This window comes from Neophocaena asiaeorientalis, unplaced genomic scaffold (assembly GCF_003031525.2).
Source record: "Neophocaena asiaeorientalis asiaeorientalis breed wild unplaced genomic scaffold, Neophocaena_asiaeorientalis_V1.1 scaffold30, whole genome shotgun sequence".
Lineage (NCBI taxonomy): Eukaryota > Metazoa > Chordata > Mammalia > Artiodactyla > Phocoenidae > Neophocaena > Neophocaena asiaeorientalis.
This window is the reverse complement of record NW_020174923.1, coordinates 9,019,670-9,034,952: the sequence shown is the minus strand read 5'-3', so window position 1 is coordinate 9,034,952 and position 15,283 is coordinate 9,019,670. Positions and strand designations below refer to the sequence as shown.

The 15,283-nt window shown below is 46.4% G+C and overlaps 1 protein-coding gene across 1 annotated transcript in view; it reads right to left on the bottom strand.

The window, feature by feature from the left end:
• The window catches only part of TNRC6C (trinucleotide repeat containing adaptor 6C), an 82,717-nt gene that overhangs the window by 19,736 nt on the left and 47,698 nt on the right, over positions 1-15,283 (bottom strand). The window contains exons 6-14 of the mRNA XM_024760854.1: positions 14,307-14,473; positions 11,226-11,306; positions 9,866-9,923; positions 7,782-7,924; positions 6,026-6,175; positions 4,570-4,716; positions 2,509-2,628; positions 310-393; positions 4-128 (exon numbers count right to left, since the gene is read on the bottom strand). Of these exons, the coding sequence (XP_024616622.1) occupies positions 4-128; positions 310-393; positions 2,509-2,628; positions 4,570-4,716; positions 6,026-6,175; positions 7,782-7,924; positions 9,866-9,923; positions 11,226-11,306; positions 14,307-14,473 (1,075 nt within the window). The remainder of the gene's footprint in view (positions 1-3; positions 129-309; positions 394-2,508; positions 2,629-4,569; positions 4,717-6,025; positions 6,176-7,781; positions 7,925-9,865; positions 9,924-11,225; positions 11,307-14,306; positions 14,474-15,283) is intronic.

Sequence of the window (15,283 nt, the reverse complement as noted above, 5' to 3'; positions counted from 1 at the left end):
GCAGAGGGGGCAGAGGGGGGCAGAGGCAGGGGCGGCGGGGGCGGCGGCGGCTTCACGAGCAGGGCCTGGGCCAGCTGGCGCTGGTGCTGCTGGATCTGCTGCTGCAGGTTAGTGATTGTGCGTGCAACCTGCGGGCGGGGACGTGCGGTCAGCGGGTCGGGAGGGCCGCCCGGGCCGCCCTCCTCCCCAGCCCAGGTGACGCCGAGGCCTTCGAAACGGGAGGCTGAGCGAGAGAGGAGCCAGTGACAAGTGACAGGCCAGGGGAGGTGACAGCTAGCGACCCGGCTGAGCCACCCGGGGGGCGCCTACTTGCTGCTCCTGTTGTCTCATGGGTCCGGAAACGTTCCGCTGGGCCTGTAGCATCTGCTGCTGGATCTGTAAACGTTGGTACGCCTGTGGACACAGACACAAAGAGAAGCGTCCAGTAGATTGTAAGAAAGCCCCAACAAAGGGTTCCACTTCTGTACATTAGTGTAAAAAAACAAAAAAGGCACAGATTCTCGGTCCCCTTACCATCCTGTGGTTTAAGCACAGCGTGAGGTATGAAGCTATTTCAAAAGGAGACATGTCTTCCCAAAACCTTCCTAGTGCACAGACTTTACAAAGTAACTCAGTCAGTACCCCTGTTTAGTGCTGGTAATGAGGTCTGTCAGCAAATATTTTTCAGTTAATGGAGAGATCAAAATTCTTCTGCTCGATTCATACAAACTAAAAAATAAAAAAGAAATGAGGGGAAAATAAAATTTTTTTTCCCCTTATAAAGATGCAAGTTGTCCAGAATGGCTCAGACCATGTGGCAGGACAGCAGTGATCGGCGGCCACAGAACAATACACGTTAAAGGGCTTGTAGCTACCAGGAGCCACGTGTGGCCTTGGTCCACAGGGAGCCTGAGGTCCAGACGTGGCCACTTCTGCCACACAGACCCCGTCCACGAAGCCAGCGAGAATGATCGTCAGATTCTTCCCACAACGAGGCAGAAGGCCGGATCATTTGTTTCGAAAGTTGGCTGAATACTGTAAATTTTTTCTTTACAACATGGATTTTTTGGGACATTTTGGGCAAGAAGATTTATTGAAATAGAATCCAAGTAGAAGCAGAGATTATACTACTAGAAATGCCTCATTAATCTGTAAATTAGAGAGGAATAAAATACTTAAGTGAATCCTTATAGGCTCTAAAACTTAACCTTAGGATGTACTGAAATATCACTTTACCAAGTTTTCCAGAAAAAAATGTTAAAACAGTGTACATTGTTTTTAAAACAGAGCAGATTAAACATAATCCAACATTTTCTTGGTATCTTTTACACTACAGAGGTCAATAAAAATTATGTGTAAATAAAGGATTCCAGAACATCAGTACGACTGATAACGAGTTCTGTCTCACGTCAGAATCTAGCCGTCCTCTGTGTTATCAAGGAGTGGAAGGCTGTTTTCCTCTGCAGCGACAGCTCTAAATAGCATGCTTCTCAGCTGCTCCCCGCTGAGGTCGGTGGTCCCTTCCTGGCGCTGGCGGTAGCACACCGCCCAGGGGCCTTACAGCATGACTGTGAGGCAGCTTGGCTCCCTTTTCCGAGTGAGGTCCAGTCCCGGCCTGGATCCCGTGCCCAGGGCCCTGGGTACTTCACTGCACTGCGGCTTGTCCTAGGTCACCCCCAGCCCACCTGGCCACTACCTGGAACCAGACACCCAGACGGTCAGACGTGTGTCTAACAAACGCTGAAGGGTCAGGACTGAGAGCCCAGGGCTCCCCCGTAAGGAAAGGCTGACAGCATGGTTTTGTCTATTGGAGGCTTTTCTCCCTTCACGACTCCTGGTCATTTTCTAGGAGATGAAGCTGTTGGGCAAGACTTCTAAATAAATCAGGTGTCAACGTATTAAAGAAGGAAATAATATACCAGGCCTTCAGGGGATATAAGTTCAGGCCTAGGGATGCAATGCCATGGCATTTCATGGTAAAAGCAGTAAGACTGCTGAAAATTAAAAATTCAACGTATGTTAAACTATAACACTTGCAAGAATTATTAGGCTACATCAGCCTTCCTCAAGAGGGATTCTGAGAAAATCAAGTCCTAATCTCTAAGGCATCTCATCTCCTGTGTGTAACGAAGTAACTTCTGTCTTTTGCTTCTAGAATGGTATCTGTGTAGACCATCCTTGGAAGAATTTAGAGAACAATCATGAAATGATTTGTTGGGTTCTGTGGTTCAGATGAGAAAGGCTGGCTGAGAGCTAACAGACACCCTAACTGTCAGATCTGGAAGACTGATCACGAAAGGGCCAAAGAATCCACAAAGCTTAGTGGACACACCCTTAAGTGAAGAACTTCCTAATTCTTTTAATAGTTTACAAACTTCATGAAAGTCTCAATGACATTCCCTGATGTGAAGAAAAGCGTTACAGCGACTGCTTTTCTTCAGTCGGCGTGCAGGTTGCTGGCACATCCCCGAGCTCACGGGGAGAAGGCTCTTCCTCTGTCCTAGAACCCGAGCAGATCTACCCACTCACCAGCTGCAGCTGATAGAGCTGGTTCAACATCGTCATATGCTGAGGATTAATTGGCGAGGTTAATAGTGCAGGGTTGAGACCAATGTTTTTTGCTGCAAACTGCAAAAGCTGTGCTTGAACCTGTTAACAAAAAATGCACCATTAGACATGGATTCTCTATTCAAACATCTACTTGTCTGTGCAGCTTTTTGAGATTCAAAACTGAGTAAATAACAGTTATATTTGTCTCAGTGAACTTCAAAAGCCATTAAAAAATTTACAGACATTTTAACATTAGTAGTTTACATGCTTTTGTGGATAATATGAGAGGAAGAAAGGAAGGAAGGGAGGGAGGGAGGTAAAGGCAGATGGCAAGAAAGAGATTTCTTCCTCCAAATATTTTAGTTACGAATTAACTTTCTAGGGCTCTGGGTTACTCCCATCGGTAACTGGTTTCACGTTCTGTCGAAATGAAGCTAAGTGGGCATCGTTTAAGGGTGGGAGACAGCGAAGGCGTGGTCTCTGGGAGGAAGTTCGAGCCTCCTCAAAGGAGGCCAGTGTCTGCGTCTCACACAGGTGCCTTGGACTAGTCCCCGCAGGAGCTCAGCAGATGGCACCGCAGCCATCTGACCGGGGGGCCTTGTTCCAGGGCAGGCAGGGACCCCTTCTCAAGTTGACACGTTCGGGAAGTGGTCTCCCCCTGCTCGTGGGACCAGCCATTCCTCTCGGGGGGCCCGGCTGCCCAGCCTCCCATGTGGCACGTGCCCTGGTGTGGCCGGCCAGCCCGCCCTGACTGCAATGGTCAGCCTGCCTCCCTGCCCAACTGGCATTCACTGCTCTGAACCCTTCAGGGGTTTGGCACTGGCCAGCTCAGTGTTTTCCACGGCGTGCGCTGTACGCTTATCACAGCAGTTACGCAAGATGGTTTTAGGTAGAGCACAGAAGAGTATCTTTTACAGTCGTCTAACGTGTATTAGAAAAATGTTGCTTTTTCTCTTTACGAGGGACATGTTCAGTTTTTTTTTGTTTTTTTTTTTGTTTTTTTTTTTTACATGTTCAGTTTTAAGAATAAATTTATCTAAATTAAGAAGGCAAGTCAACTTAAAGAAAACACATTACGTAACAGTCGTGGGAGGCACACAGATGAGTGACGTTCGGGACACGCTGGCTTGCTGTGTGCGGAAGGCTGCTCTCTGTCTCCAGGACCTGTCTCTGCTCCTGTGCCTTAGCTGGGGTGGCCACGTCACTAGGCTTGGGCAGTGGGACATGAGTGGAAGTGGTTTGTCTCTCGCTTTCCCTCCTGTCATTGGGCAACGGCCGAGGCAGAGCTGCTACTTTCTGCTCCGTTGCTTGGGGGCGAATTACTTGTCTGTCTCACCCGAGCATCTGTATTTCAGGGTGTCTCTGAGTAGCAGCTTCCAGTGTACCCTGTTTAATGCATTTCACTATTATTTTACCCAGATTTCAGCCATCTCAACTCAGTGCACAGATCTCTGGTCAAACAACTGTGGAGGAGTAATTACGTCCAGCGAATTCTATGATTTACCATTTTAATCTATTACTGAATATTCTTTTAAGCGGTAAGGACTGTAACACTGTAATTAAAAACTCAGTCCAAAGTCAAAAATTATGGAAATGTTCTAAGAGTAAACAATATTAATATGAGAAGAAGCTGACATTATGCTTTAGAGCTATGCAAAACAATATCCTTTTCCTTGATTCTATTTGCTCTTTTGTTTTAAAACGATCTAATACTAAAGAATAAACTTAACTCAAAAGTCTGTGATATGGACACTATTATATATTGTCACATTTAGTTTGTCACTAAAGCATTACTCAGTCCTTCACTGCTTCTTAGAATTTTCTTTTATGTCCCAAGCAATTTCACTTGCCGCTTTCCTCTCCCACCAATCTAGAAGAAGTAATCTTCTCAAGACCAGGACAGAAGTCCCAGCCCTGGCCTGTGGGGCGGGGGCCCTGGGGGAGCAGCTCCGGAAACGCCTCCCAGGGCAGGAGGGTGGGACGGACAGGTTAACAGGGCGGGCTGACCGGCTCTCAGTGTAGCGCGGACGCGGGTCTGACCTGAGGGGATAGAAACTGAGGCACTTGAGCACGGAGACTGGGCTGGGAGGAGCTCAGGGGCTGCACGGGCGGCTGTGGCGGCTGCTGCATGGTCCTCGCTGGGGCTGCTCCGCTGCTGCCAAACATGCCCAGGTTGCCACTCGGTGTCTGCAGGAGGCGGAGGGCGCGTTACACAGTCTCCCGGGAGCAAGCGGGGGGCAAGGCTGCACCTGCTTCCTGCCGCTCTCAACGTGTACCAGAGGGGATGTTTGAGAAGTGCTGTCTGAACTGGGTACAGATGACAGGAGATCTGCCCGCAAAGCCTGCCTCTGTCTTTAGATCACAGAAGCCGCCCACAGAGCCAGTTTTAAGTGCCCCCGACAAGGCCGCCGTCTTCCAGGAGCAGCAGGCAAGGCTGTGTGGGCACCGTCTGTGCTGGGGTAAAGGGCATCTGTGTGGGGACCACTCACCTGGGAGAACAGGACATTTTCCAAAAGGAAATATAATTATGATTTCAACAAACCTGAAATTGAATACGTGAACAAGTCCAGGCAGTTGACTTTGTGTTAAATATAAGAACTATATATTTGAGTGCTTCTTTCTACTTTCCTGACTGGGTATCTGATCCCCGGGGCCCGCCGGCCAGGCTGCTGACTTCCCGACCGCAGAAGAGCTGAAACTGGCACCGCAGCCCGGTGGGCAACAAGAGATGGCCAGGATCACGCGGATGGGGCGCCACTGAGAACTGCCGCCGGCCACCCCAAATCTCACAGCATCGCTGGAAGAGAAGGCTCAGAGCTGTGTGATGTGAGCCTCCCCCGGGAGAAAATCAAGAAGAGCAGTTCTGTGGACGGGAAGAGCGTGACGCGCTTCCGTATCATTTCATTCCAGGGGAGAGAAGTGACACGAAGCGGCTGTCGATCAAAACCCCAGGTCCCTCCATTCAGGGACGTCTGAGGGTGACTTTCACCTCCCCCAAGAGTGTCAAAGGCAGGGAACAGTGCCAACATCACTCTCTGAAAACCACTGAGAACCTGCAAGAGATGTCACCTCTGTTCTGGGAAAAAGGGGAGAGTATGGTGTTTTCCTGCAGATCAATGCATTTAAGGTTTCGACTGTCAGGAGAGACAGGACGGCACTGCCTGGACCTGTGAACGCATCGGGCAGGTGAAGACGGCTCTGCGGTCCATGTCATTTCACTAGCAGTACTTTAGTACCAAGGGTGTTTTGGTTACATGTAAAAATAAATATAATTTTGAAGCATTTCCTATAACATGGTTAAATTTCAAGAACTAGATTCAATTCTTGACAGCAGTACATCACTTGGAAGGAAATCCTTATAATATTTCAGCTTCCTTTACATATTCAGTTATATTTTCAAATGCAGGCATTAATTAAAAATAAGGTTTGTGTGTCAAACACACTTTCTTAAAGGCAAGTGAGAGAGACCACGGTGGCCCTCTACCAACAGCCTTACCTGTCTAGAAGAATTCAAGTTTTGCATGCCCAGCCCTGAGGCAATCCCGCCCAGGGCCTGATTAGGGAGTGCACTGTTGGAAAGGGGGAGCTTCAGGCTTGGTGAAGGCAAAAATGGTGAAGTCGTGGGCTCTTCCACGAGGCCGCCATCCTGATTGGGGAAAGAAAGCGTGAGCTGTGCGCAGTGCCCGTCCGCACACAAAGCACAAGTTTCCCGGGACACAGTAAGGGATGCGGATGAACAAAGAATTAAAAGATCAAAAATGTGTGGACAGGAAAATGGAGAAATGGTCAAAAGGAAGAGAGGAAAAAGAAAAAAGAGAAACAGGATTAAGATGCTGTTTTCATTTTAACAATTATTTTACAAACACATATCAGCTTATAATATTCTCATCACTACTGACCCTGCCTATGGGTAGGAATCAGAAGAGAGACAAACACTGTAAAAAGTCTTACTTGGAAAACACTTTACAACCATTTTCAAATAAACAGGCTCCTTTTGAGAAGTTATTAGCAAGGCTCTAGGTATACATTAGGTTGAAATCTGCTGACATTCAAATGTTTTTGACCTACAAACAGCGATTTCATATGGTTTAACCTAATAATAAGGTAAATTATAAAACAGACAAAAATCTTGTTATTATTATTTTTTTACATTTATTGGGTGCCAGGTCCTTTGTAAATTTATCTCATCTAACTTCACAACAAACCTGCAGTTATTTATTGATAGACTGATTGATTGCCATGCCATGTGGCATACAGGATCTTAGTTCCCTGACCAGGGAGCAAACTTGTGCCCCCTGCAGTGGAAGTGCAGAGTTTTAACCACTGGACCACTAGGGAAGTCCCCAAACCTGCAGTACTATTTCACATTTTAAAGATACGGAAATAAGTCAGGGTCCCACAGTTAGCAAATAAAAATACAGGGTGTGGAGTTAAACTGGAATTTCAGATAAACTACTAATAATATCTGAGAATAAACATGGTCCAAAAATGATTCATCGTTGTCTGAAATTCCGATTCCTCTGGGCACAGTGGCGCCGGGCAAGGCGAGGACTCCACTGTGTGGAGTGCTGGCAGAGGACGCTGCTAATCGGAGAACAGACGAACTCTCAGCTCTTCTCCTATGAGCTTGCTTTTAGTCTGTTTGTTTGCTTTAAACTTGTCCTTTCTTGCTTCCATTTTTTTTTCAAGGATGAACATTTTGATTGAGTTTAACGGGATGCTGTTTCCCCCCTCTGAGGTCACACCAATCTGGAGAGGGAGCATGACGATACTAAGGGGAATGAACCGGCGACTACACTTGCTGAAACATCTAAGGGGATTTTCCCACAGACCCCTGCATGTTCTCTGAAGTAGACCATCCAAGCAAGGGCCATGAGACATGGGTGCCCATGCCTAACCACTTCTAGACCCTTTTTCCTGAGATTAGACATGTAATACATCATTTCCAGTGGGAAGAACTGTGCATATAAAGTAAGACCGTAAAACAGAAATTTGATGGACCCTCGTCTATTGGACAAATTGAAGCAGCCAAGCTCACCCGCTAACATGAAAATCAGTTTTCAATTTCAGTATTTTTATTCCTAGTCCCATCATATGAACTATAACACAACCTCTTTTGAGTTAAACATTCATATATATTGGAAAAATGGGTAAAAGTCACTTAAATATTATAGCCCAATAACTTTTTAATCCAACACAGTGAAAACGAAAAACACCTCTTGTTAAAAACAAAAAGCCACCTAAACTCATACCTTGTCCAGGAAGGTGGGGCGGTCCGCGGAAGACTCTTTGGAGATCGGTGGGCGGCAGCCAAGGGGCTTGGTGACCATCCCATTGTAGTCGGTCACTCCCAGTCCACGCTTGTCCACGTCCACCTTCTTTTCCAGCAGAGCGCCTGGGGCAAAGCAGACAGAAACAGGGCTTGAAACGAGATGCCTCGGGGGTCGGCTGTGAGTTCTGAGCACGGACGGGCACCAGCCTACCCCCTCAGGGAAGGAGTTGAGACGCTCACCCCCAGAAAACAGGGGCCTCGGGTTAGCTCTGGCCCCTGCTCCTCGTCCCTCGCAGCCACGCCGGCCACCTCTGCCACTGTGGGGCTAGGCCCTTCCTCTCCCCTGGGACTTGTCGCCTCTTTTTCCAAAGAGGGCCCTTCCCTGGCTGCCCCGCCTCATGGCCATCGATTTCCACCTGCTGAGTCCCTACTGGCTGTAAGGACCTGTCCGAATGTCGGGGATACAGTACAATGCAAACCAGACAGAGTCTGTCCTTGTGCTCTTCCGATTCAGAGACTGGTGTTTTTTCCACTCCCTCTGACTCTGCGCCGCCTCGCGGCTCTAAGGAGGCGGGACTAACTCCCTCCAGCTCACACGGATTCCCTCTGTCCTGGCAGCTTATACCACCCATTTGGCATTTGCATGTGATTATAAAGTTGATCCTCGGGTGCCCCAAAAAAAAAAAAAAAAAAAAAAAAGTTGATCCTCATTATTTGTGAATTCCGAGCTTGTGAATTCACCTACTTGCCAAAATATACTTGTAGCCCCCAAATCAATATTATGGCGCTTTTTGGTCATTTGTGGACACGTGGGGCAGTGAAGAATTTGAGCCCCCGACACACATTCCCAGATCAGGTTCTCACAAAGCGACAGGTGTCCTTTTGTGGTGTACTTAGGGCTATCTCTGTGCTTTTTGTTGGTCATCACAGTGGTCCCCATGGTCCCCAAGCCAATGTGCTGTCTAGCGTCCTAAGCGCAAGAAGGCTGCATGGTGCCTGCTTTGTTCAGCAGCTCCTGCAGCAGCACTGCCCAGGCGGCTGAGTTCAGCTGATGAACAGGGCAGTGCAGCCGGAACAGGGACAGAATGTCACCACCGTGTATAAGGCTGTGTGGGGGGAGCTCAAGTAATGTCTACAGTGTGAGATGAAGCTTCAGAAAAGATGGAAAGCGGCTAAATTTGTGGATTCACAAGATGATAACTTATTTAAAAAAAGCAAAGCTCACGGCATTGGTGTGAGTCAAAAAGGGAACAAAATCTATGGTCACATTATCCAGGGTCAGGAGGATGTTCAACCCTTCATAGCTAATACTTTATTATAAAGAAATATGGCACATAATTATTTGTGAGAAATACATATTAAATACCGTGTCTTTAAACAGAAACACACATAAAACAAGGTTACGTGTTGACTGGTTGACAAAAATGCTGTGGCCAGAGGCTTAGACGATCTCAACCCTGTATGTTCCCGAGGAGCAAGGGTTTAGTACTTCCTGATTCAGTGTCTGCAGGGACTTTATAGGACGTAAGTACCACGAATGATGGGAATCAGCTGTATTTTACATGTAAACATTTAACATAATTGATATTATTTTTAAAGCAATTCCAGAACTAGGGTTGCTTGTTCCTTGACAGTAACTCTCGTCTCTCAGCCAGCAGGCGATGCTCCCGTGGGGCCCTGAGCAAGCCCTGCCGGGCGCGGCACGAGAACAGCTCACTCAGCACCCAATGAGGTGGGCACGTGGTCCCAGTGCCTTTCTCCAAGAGGGTCACTATCTCCCCACTCAAAATAGATGGAGATAGAAAAAATTCATCCATTTGTTGCAAAAAAAAAAACAAACAAACCCCAAAACAGAAAAAGCAAACGTCGTTCAATGTGGTGTTTGGCCATTTGTTCCCAGTGCCCACCAGCCCTGAGGGACCGGCCCCGTGGCAGGTGCACATCCTGCGGGTGGTCTTGTCTCCCCAGCGGGTATTCAGCCATTAACCCACAACTCTGAACATCAAAACTCACAAATTGGTACCTTTAAAAAAAAGTGTACTTTAGGTATGTCATCTTACTTACTCATGGCCTGGTCAAGATTCATATTATTACTCTTCAAGGCCTCTTCAGCTGGCTCTCTCTGTGGAGGGAAACAGAGTTTTCACTAGGACTGCGTGTTAACAAAAGGAAAAGCTTGTAAAGAGCTCTATCACTATTAACTCAGGGAAATGATTGATATTAACCTAATATTGTTAGATTTTGGAACTAGAAATACTTTTCTTCCGTGTGGTTAGAGAGAAATGTCTTCTAAATAAAAAATACTTGTAATAAGAAAATGTACTGAATTGATTTTTAGAGGGAAGAACTTGTATTTAACATTTTAAACCCCAAATGTCCAGTGCCAGGAGGGTCTTATTTCTGACTCTGTGGTTTAGCAGGGTGAAACCTCTCCCAGGGCAGCTGCAGGAAGTCACGGTAAGAGTCAGATTCTAGGCTCTGCTGTAAACTACTTTTCACCAAAAAATGTAAAGACAACATAACACAAAACACGTAGGTTCATTTTGATAATTATCTCTCTGATTGAAACAGACTAGTCTCGGTGGAGGCCAAAACCAGGCTGGGCATGGTGTTGAAGCACTGCAGGGCCAGTGTGGGCCTATCACCTCACCCGTGGGGAGGCTGGGCCCCCGGCCGCGCCCGCACAGGGTCAGGGGCCTGCACCCCACGTGAAGTACGTGGTCCCCTGCTCCAGTCTGGGGCCACTCTAGACCCATCCTTTAGGGACATCTGCAGCAATCAAAAGGCAAACACTCATTTGAATAAAGATTTGGAAAGAAGACATTTGAAGGGGCTATGTGGCAGATACTGAAGGGGCTACGTGGCAGATACAGGAGGCACCGCTCATGGTCTGAACTCCTGCCACTGGCTCTTAGGGACTGAAGAGACCGGGAGGCATTTTCAGAAGAAGACCCTAAGATTTCCAACTCTCCCTACACACGATATGAAACTCAGGAAGCAAATAGGTCTGGTTAGGATTCTTTATCTGGACACGAGGGTTTAGTACTTTATACCAGTTTTCTCTTGAGATCTTGGTCAACGTACTGCATAAACGAGTGAAAACTCACTTTTAATTATAAATGAAAAGAAAATATAAAGCTGTATAAACCAATGAAAATTAAAAATCACACATCATTTTTTATTCTAAGAAAAGGTTCTCACACCTTTCTTGATAGAAATGATGTGGATCTTTGCTGTAGTTCAAAGCAATGATCCCTAAGCAGAAGCGCCCAGGTGAAAGGGGAATTTACGAGTTAGGTTTTGCCAACAATCTCAATCCCCCAAGTCTTCCTTCCGTGTTACACATGACAAAGGTGGGCAGGACACAACAGGGCCATGCAGGGCAGGACACATGGCGGGAGGAGTAAAGTAAGACGCCAGTCACCGGGAAGCCCATGTCTGTGAGTTGTTTGATCAGCCGGGTCATGATCCAGGCCTCGTCCTGCTTGCCAGATGTTTTCATGCCCTAGAACCAAGTGTGGGAAGGAGAAAGTCCATGAGCCACGCTTTGATGCATTTCTTCCAGAAATGGGAGATGCCTAAAATTCATGTTGATTTACATGTCACAGTGTCTCTCTGTTACCGCTGAGCAATGCTGTGCTCCACATCGCCCTGACAGCATCCGGCGGCTCGTGCTATGAAATGCTTCAGGGCGCTTCTGAGGTTGGCATATGTGTGCGATTTATGGACTTAAAAAAGCAAGAAAATTATTTCTTTTCTCCAGAGAATGAACTTAGTTCATCACAAATATGTACCGCTTCCATTATCAAATAATCATAAGAAGTGCTCCCCCGAACACGACCCTAGAATAACCACATAAAGTTTACTAAAAATTACATGGCTTTTATGGCTTTTGCCCTTTTATAAGCTTTATTCTAAAAGATGACAAAATACAGGGTGTTCACTCCAACAGAAAAGACAAGATGAAAGGGATCAAAAAAACCTATTAATTTTGTTAAGTATTCATCGTTTATGGCCTGTAGGGTGGAGAAAAAAAATAAGTGGGGAAACGGCGGTGAGGGAGAGGATGAAGACAAAAGGTGGGAGTCCAGTGGAAAGGAAAGGGCAACGAGACGGAGAGGGGGCAGCAGGGCACCGTGGAAGGGCTGAGCGTCAAGATGTGACCCCTCAAGAATCTCCTGCTCTTCTGCAACGAGGGGGATCTAACAATGCGTTACTACCATATACAAAGTATTCTTCACAGTGCTTTCAAAACTGAGCCTGCCATGATCACAGGACGGAGCATGTGGGGTGACTGTAAACTAACAGGCTCACTTTCCTCAAGCAAGTGGCTTCTCTAGAGGTGATTTTAATCATTACTCTGTGGCCAGAGCCAGGTTTGCCAAGAATATACAATATTTTAACTTATCAATTTGGTGTTTCTGGTCCCATCATTAACAGGATTATTTGCCAGCCTGATTGTGAAAAGATTTAATTTGAAGTCTGCAATCATTTCTACTCTTTATGAGCAAAAAGCCGTGGTTTTAGTTTCTGGGTTCTGCTTACTGCTAATTGAATGGTTTTCAAATTGAAAAATTTTTGAACAGATAATACATTCACATGATTCAAAAGCAGAAAAAAGGGGCAAATGGAAGCATCTTCTTCCCGCCCCATGACCCGTCCGCTGAGTTCTTCTCTCCTTACTCATCCTTCCAGAGAATTTTAAATTCAACAGAGGCCATTACAAGTACGTGTGTGCCTCACACTCACACGCCCATTTTCTCTTCTCTCCCCCTTGCCCCCCAAAAGCGGGCTTGTGCTACACAGATTCTCTGTATCTTGCCTCCCCCTTGCCCCCCAAAAGCGGGCTTGTGCTACACAGATTCTCTGTATCTTGCCTTTCACTTAGCAATATATTTCACTGATCTTTTCATATCAATGTTTAGTTTCTTTAAAAAAAACTTTAGTTTTTCATAATACGGATGTAGCATAATTTAACTAGTTACCCCATCGATGTGCACTTAAGTTACCATTTTTTTGCTGTCCCTTGACAAGTAGAAGGTCTGTGTCAAAGTGCTGACGCATCGGTAATTTTGACAGATGACGCCACACTGCCCTCCATTTGGGTTACACTAGTTTACGCGTCCACCAGCAATGTATGAGAGTGCTGGTTTTCCTACAGCTTTGTGAAGACAGCGTGTTTTGGATTTCTGCTGGGCTGAGAGATGAAAAATGGCATTTCTTCATGTTGTTTTAAATTGAATTCTCTTTCTGCAAGTCAGGTTCAATATCCTTTCACACGTTTAACAGTGACTTGTGTTCCTTTTCCATGGATCACCTGCTTACATTCTTCGCTTTTGTCTACTGGATTACCGGTGGGTTTAAAAAAAAAAAACAGTTTCTAGGATCTTTCTCTATTTATCAGGAAGGTCAGTCTTCTCTATGACTTACAAATATTTTTTTCCAGTTTGTTATTTGTCTTTTGACTTTGATGATGAAATTTTCTATCAGGTATAGTTTTTATGTTTACTGAAGTTATAAGCCTTTCATTCCATGGCTTTTAGATTTTGGTCATAGTTAGAAAGGCCTCTTCCTCGCCAAGATAGTTTTTAAAATTCTCTTACATTTTTCTCTTTCATGTTTGAATTCGTGATCTACCTGGAAGCTGTCTTGGTGCGCATCTGTGCTGTGGACCTCCCTTGATTTCTTCTGGAGGCTGTGCATCTGGGTGCAGAGAACTGATTCCCTGGGGAGTGCTCACACTTCCTGCTCCCAGGACCCCATTACCTCTCTTAAAAACCGAGGATCCTGGGCTTCCCTGGTGGCGCAGTGGTTGAGAGTCCGCCTGCCGAGGCAGGGGACACGGGTTCGTGCCCCGGTCCGGGAAGATCCCACATGCCGCGAAGCAGCTGGGCCCGTGAGCCATGGCTGCTGAGCCTGCGCATCCGGAGCCTGTGCTCCGCAACAGGAGAGGCCACAACAGTGAGAGGCCCACGTACCGCAAAAACAAAAACTAAAATAACCCAAGGATCCTAAAGAAGTTTTGTTTATATGGGTTGTATTTATTGATATTTACTGTATTAGAAATTAAAACTGAGAAATTAAAAAAACTGTATTAATTTGTTTAAAGATAACCATAACAAAGCCATTATATGTTAATATAACAATGTTTTTTAATGGAAAATAATTATATTTTTTAAAACAAAAATTTTTAGTGAGAAGAGTGGCACTGTCGTACCTGAATGAACATCTCCCTACTGTCCAGCTTCACAGAAGCACCTGGATTCACCCATCTGTTCTTGCCTTCGCTCTGCTGTGACAGCAATGGCATGTAGTCTCTGGAAAACCCCATTCTACGCTCGGCAGAGACCCGCCGAGAGGGCCTCAGGGCCACCAGGGTCCTGAGAGCACTCTGAGAACCTCAGATCTCTCTGTCACTATTACCTGGAGATACCACCTTGAAACTGAATGTTTTTAAGTACCACCACTGATTTTTAGAGTTTATTTCCTTTAGTGTCGCACGCACCTTTTGGAGTCCTTTTTTGGGGGCGTTCCCCCAGGAACTGCAGGAGGAGGTGCTTTCTTGGGAAGCGGCGTTGTTCCACATGCCCCCGTCCTCGTCTTCCCACTGACCGGCACCGAGGTTCGCATCGTCCCCGCCGCTGCCCCAGCCTTCTTGCATAGATTTTGAAGCTAGAAAGAGAGGGAACACGAATGTATCAGATTCACCATTCCCAAAGCAGACAATGGTGCCCTATAACATCATTTAGGGGGAGGCAGGACAAAAGGGGTGTACATAACCTACCTTTTACTACTTTGTTTCCCTTAGCCCTAAGAATTTAATTTTCCCTACTAGAAATGTAATATACATGTATATATGTACCTATTTTTTTCTTCAAACTTCAGCTATTTGTAGCCTGTGCTGTTCCAAACTCCTTTAACCAACTAGAAGTCATTTCGAAGCATGGACATTCTAACAGTAAATCCTGGAGGCTACCGAAGGTGGCAATCTCTGCATGATATGGAATGGCTGGTAAAATGCAGAGTCCTGAGAAACGTCACTATCCTCCCTGTCACGTGGTATGTCACGTGGACCAGTGCTCCCCCAACGCGACCATACCCGAGTTGCCAGTGGATCAGGAGAAATGCGGCAGGTCTGCGGTTGGGCCCAACAGTCTGCGCTTTTGACAAGCTCCCAGGAGATGCTCCCAGAATGACAGGATGGAGACAGCTGAGGCTATAGGCAGAGGGAGCTACAAGTTGAATACTGAGTTTCGATTTCAGGATATTATCTTTCTCCTTTCTTAAAATACAAAGCAATTCTTGGTATAAAAGTTACCCCAGGGCTTCCCTGGTGGCGCAGTGGTTGAGAGTCCGCCTGCCGATGCAGGGGACATGGGTTTGTGCCCCGGTCCGGGAAAATCCCACATGCCGCGGAGCGGCCGTACCGCAAAAAAAAATTACCCCAAATTTTCACTTCCTGGGGAATCTGAAGAAGGACAA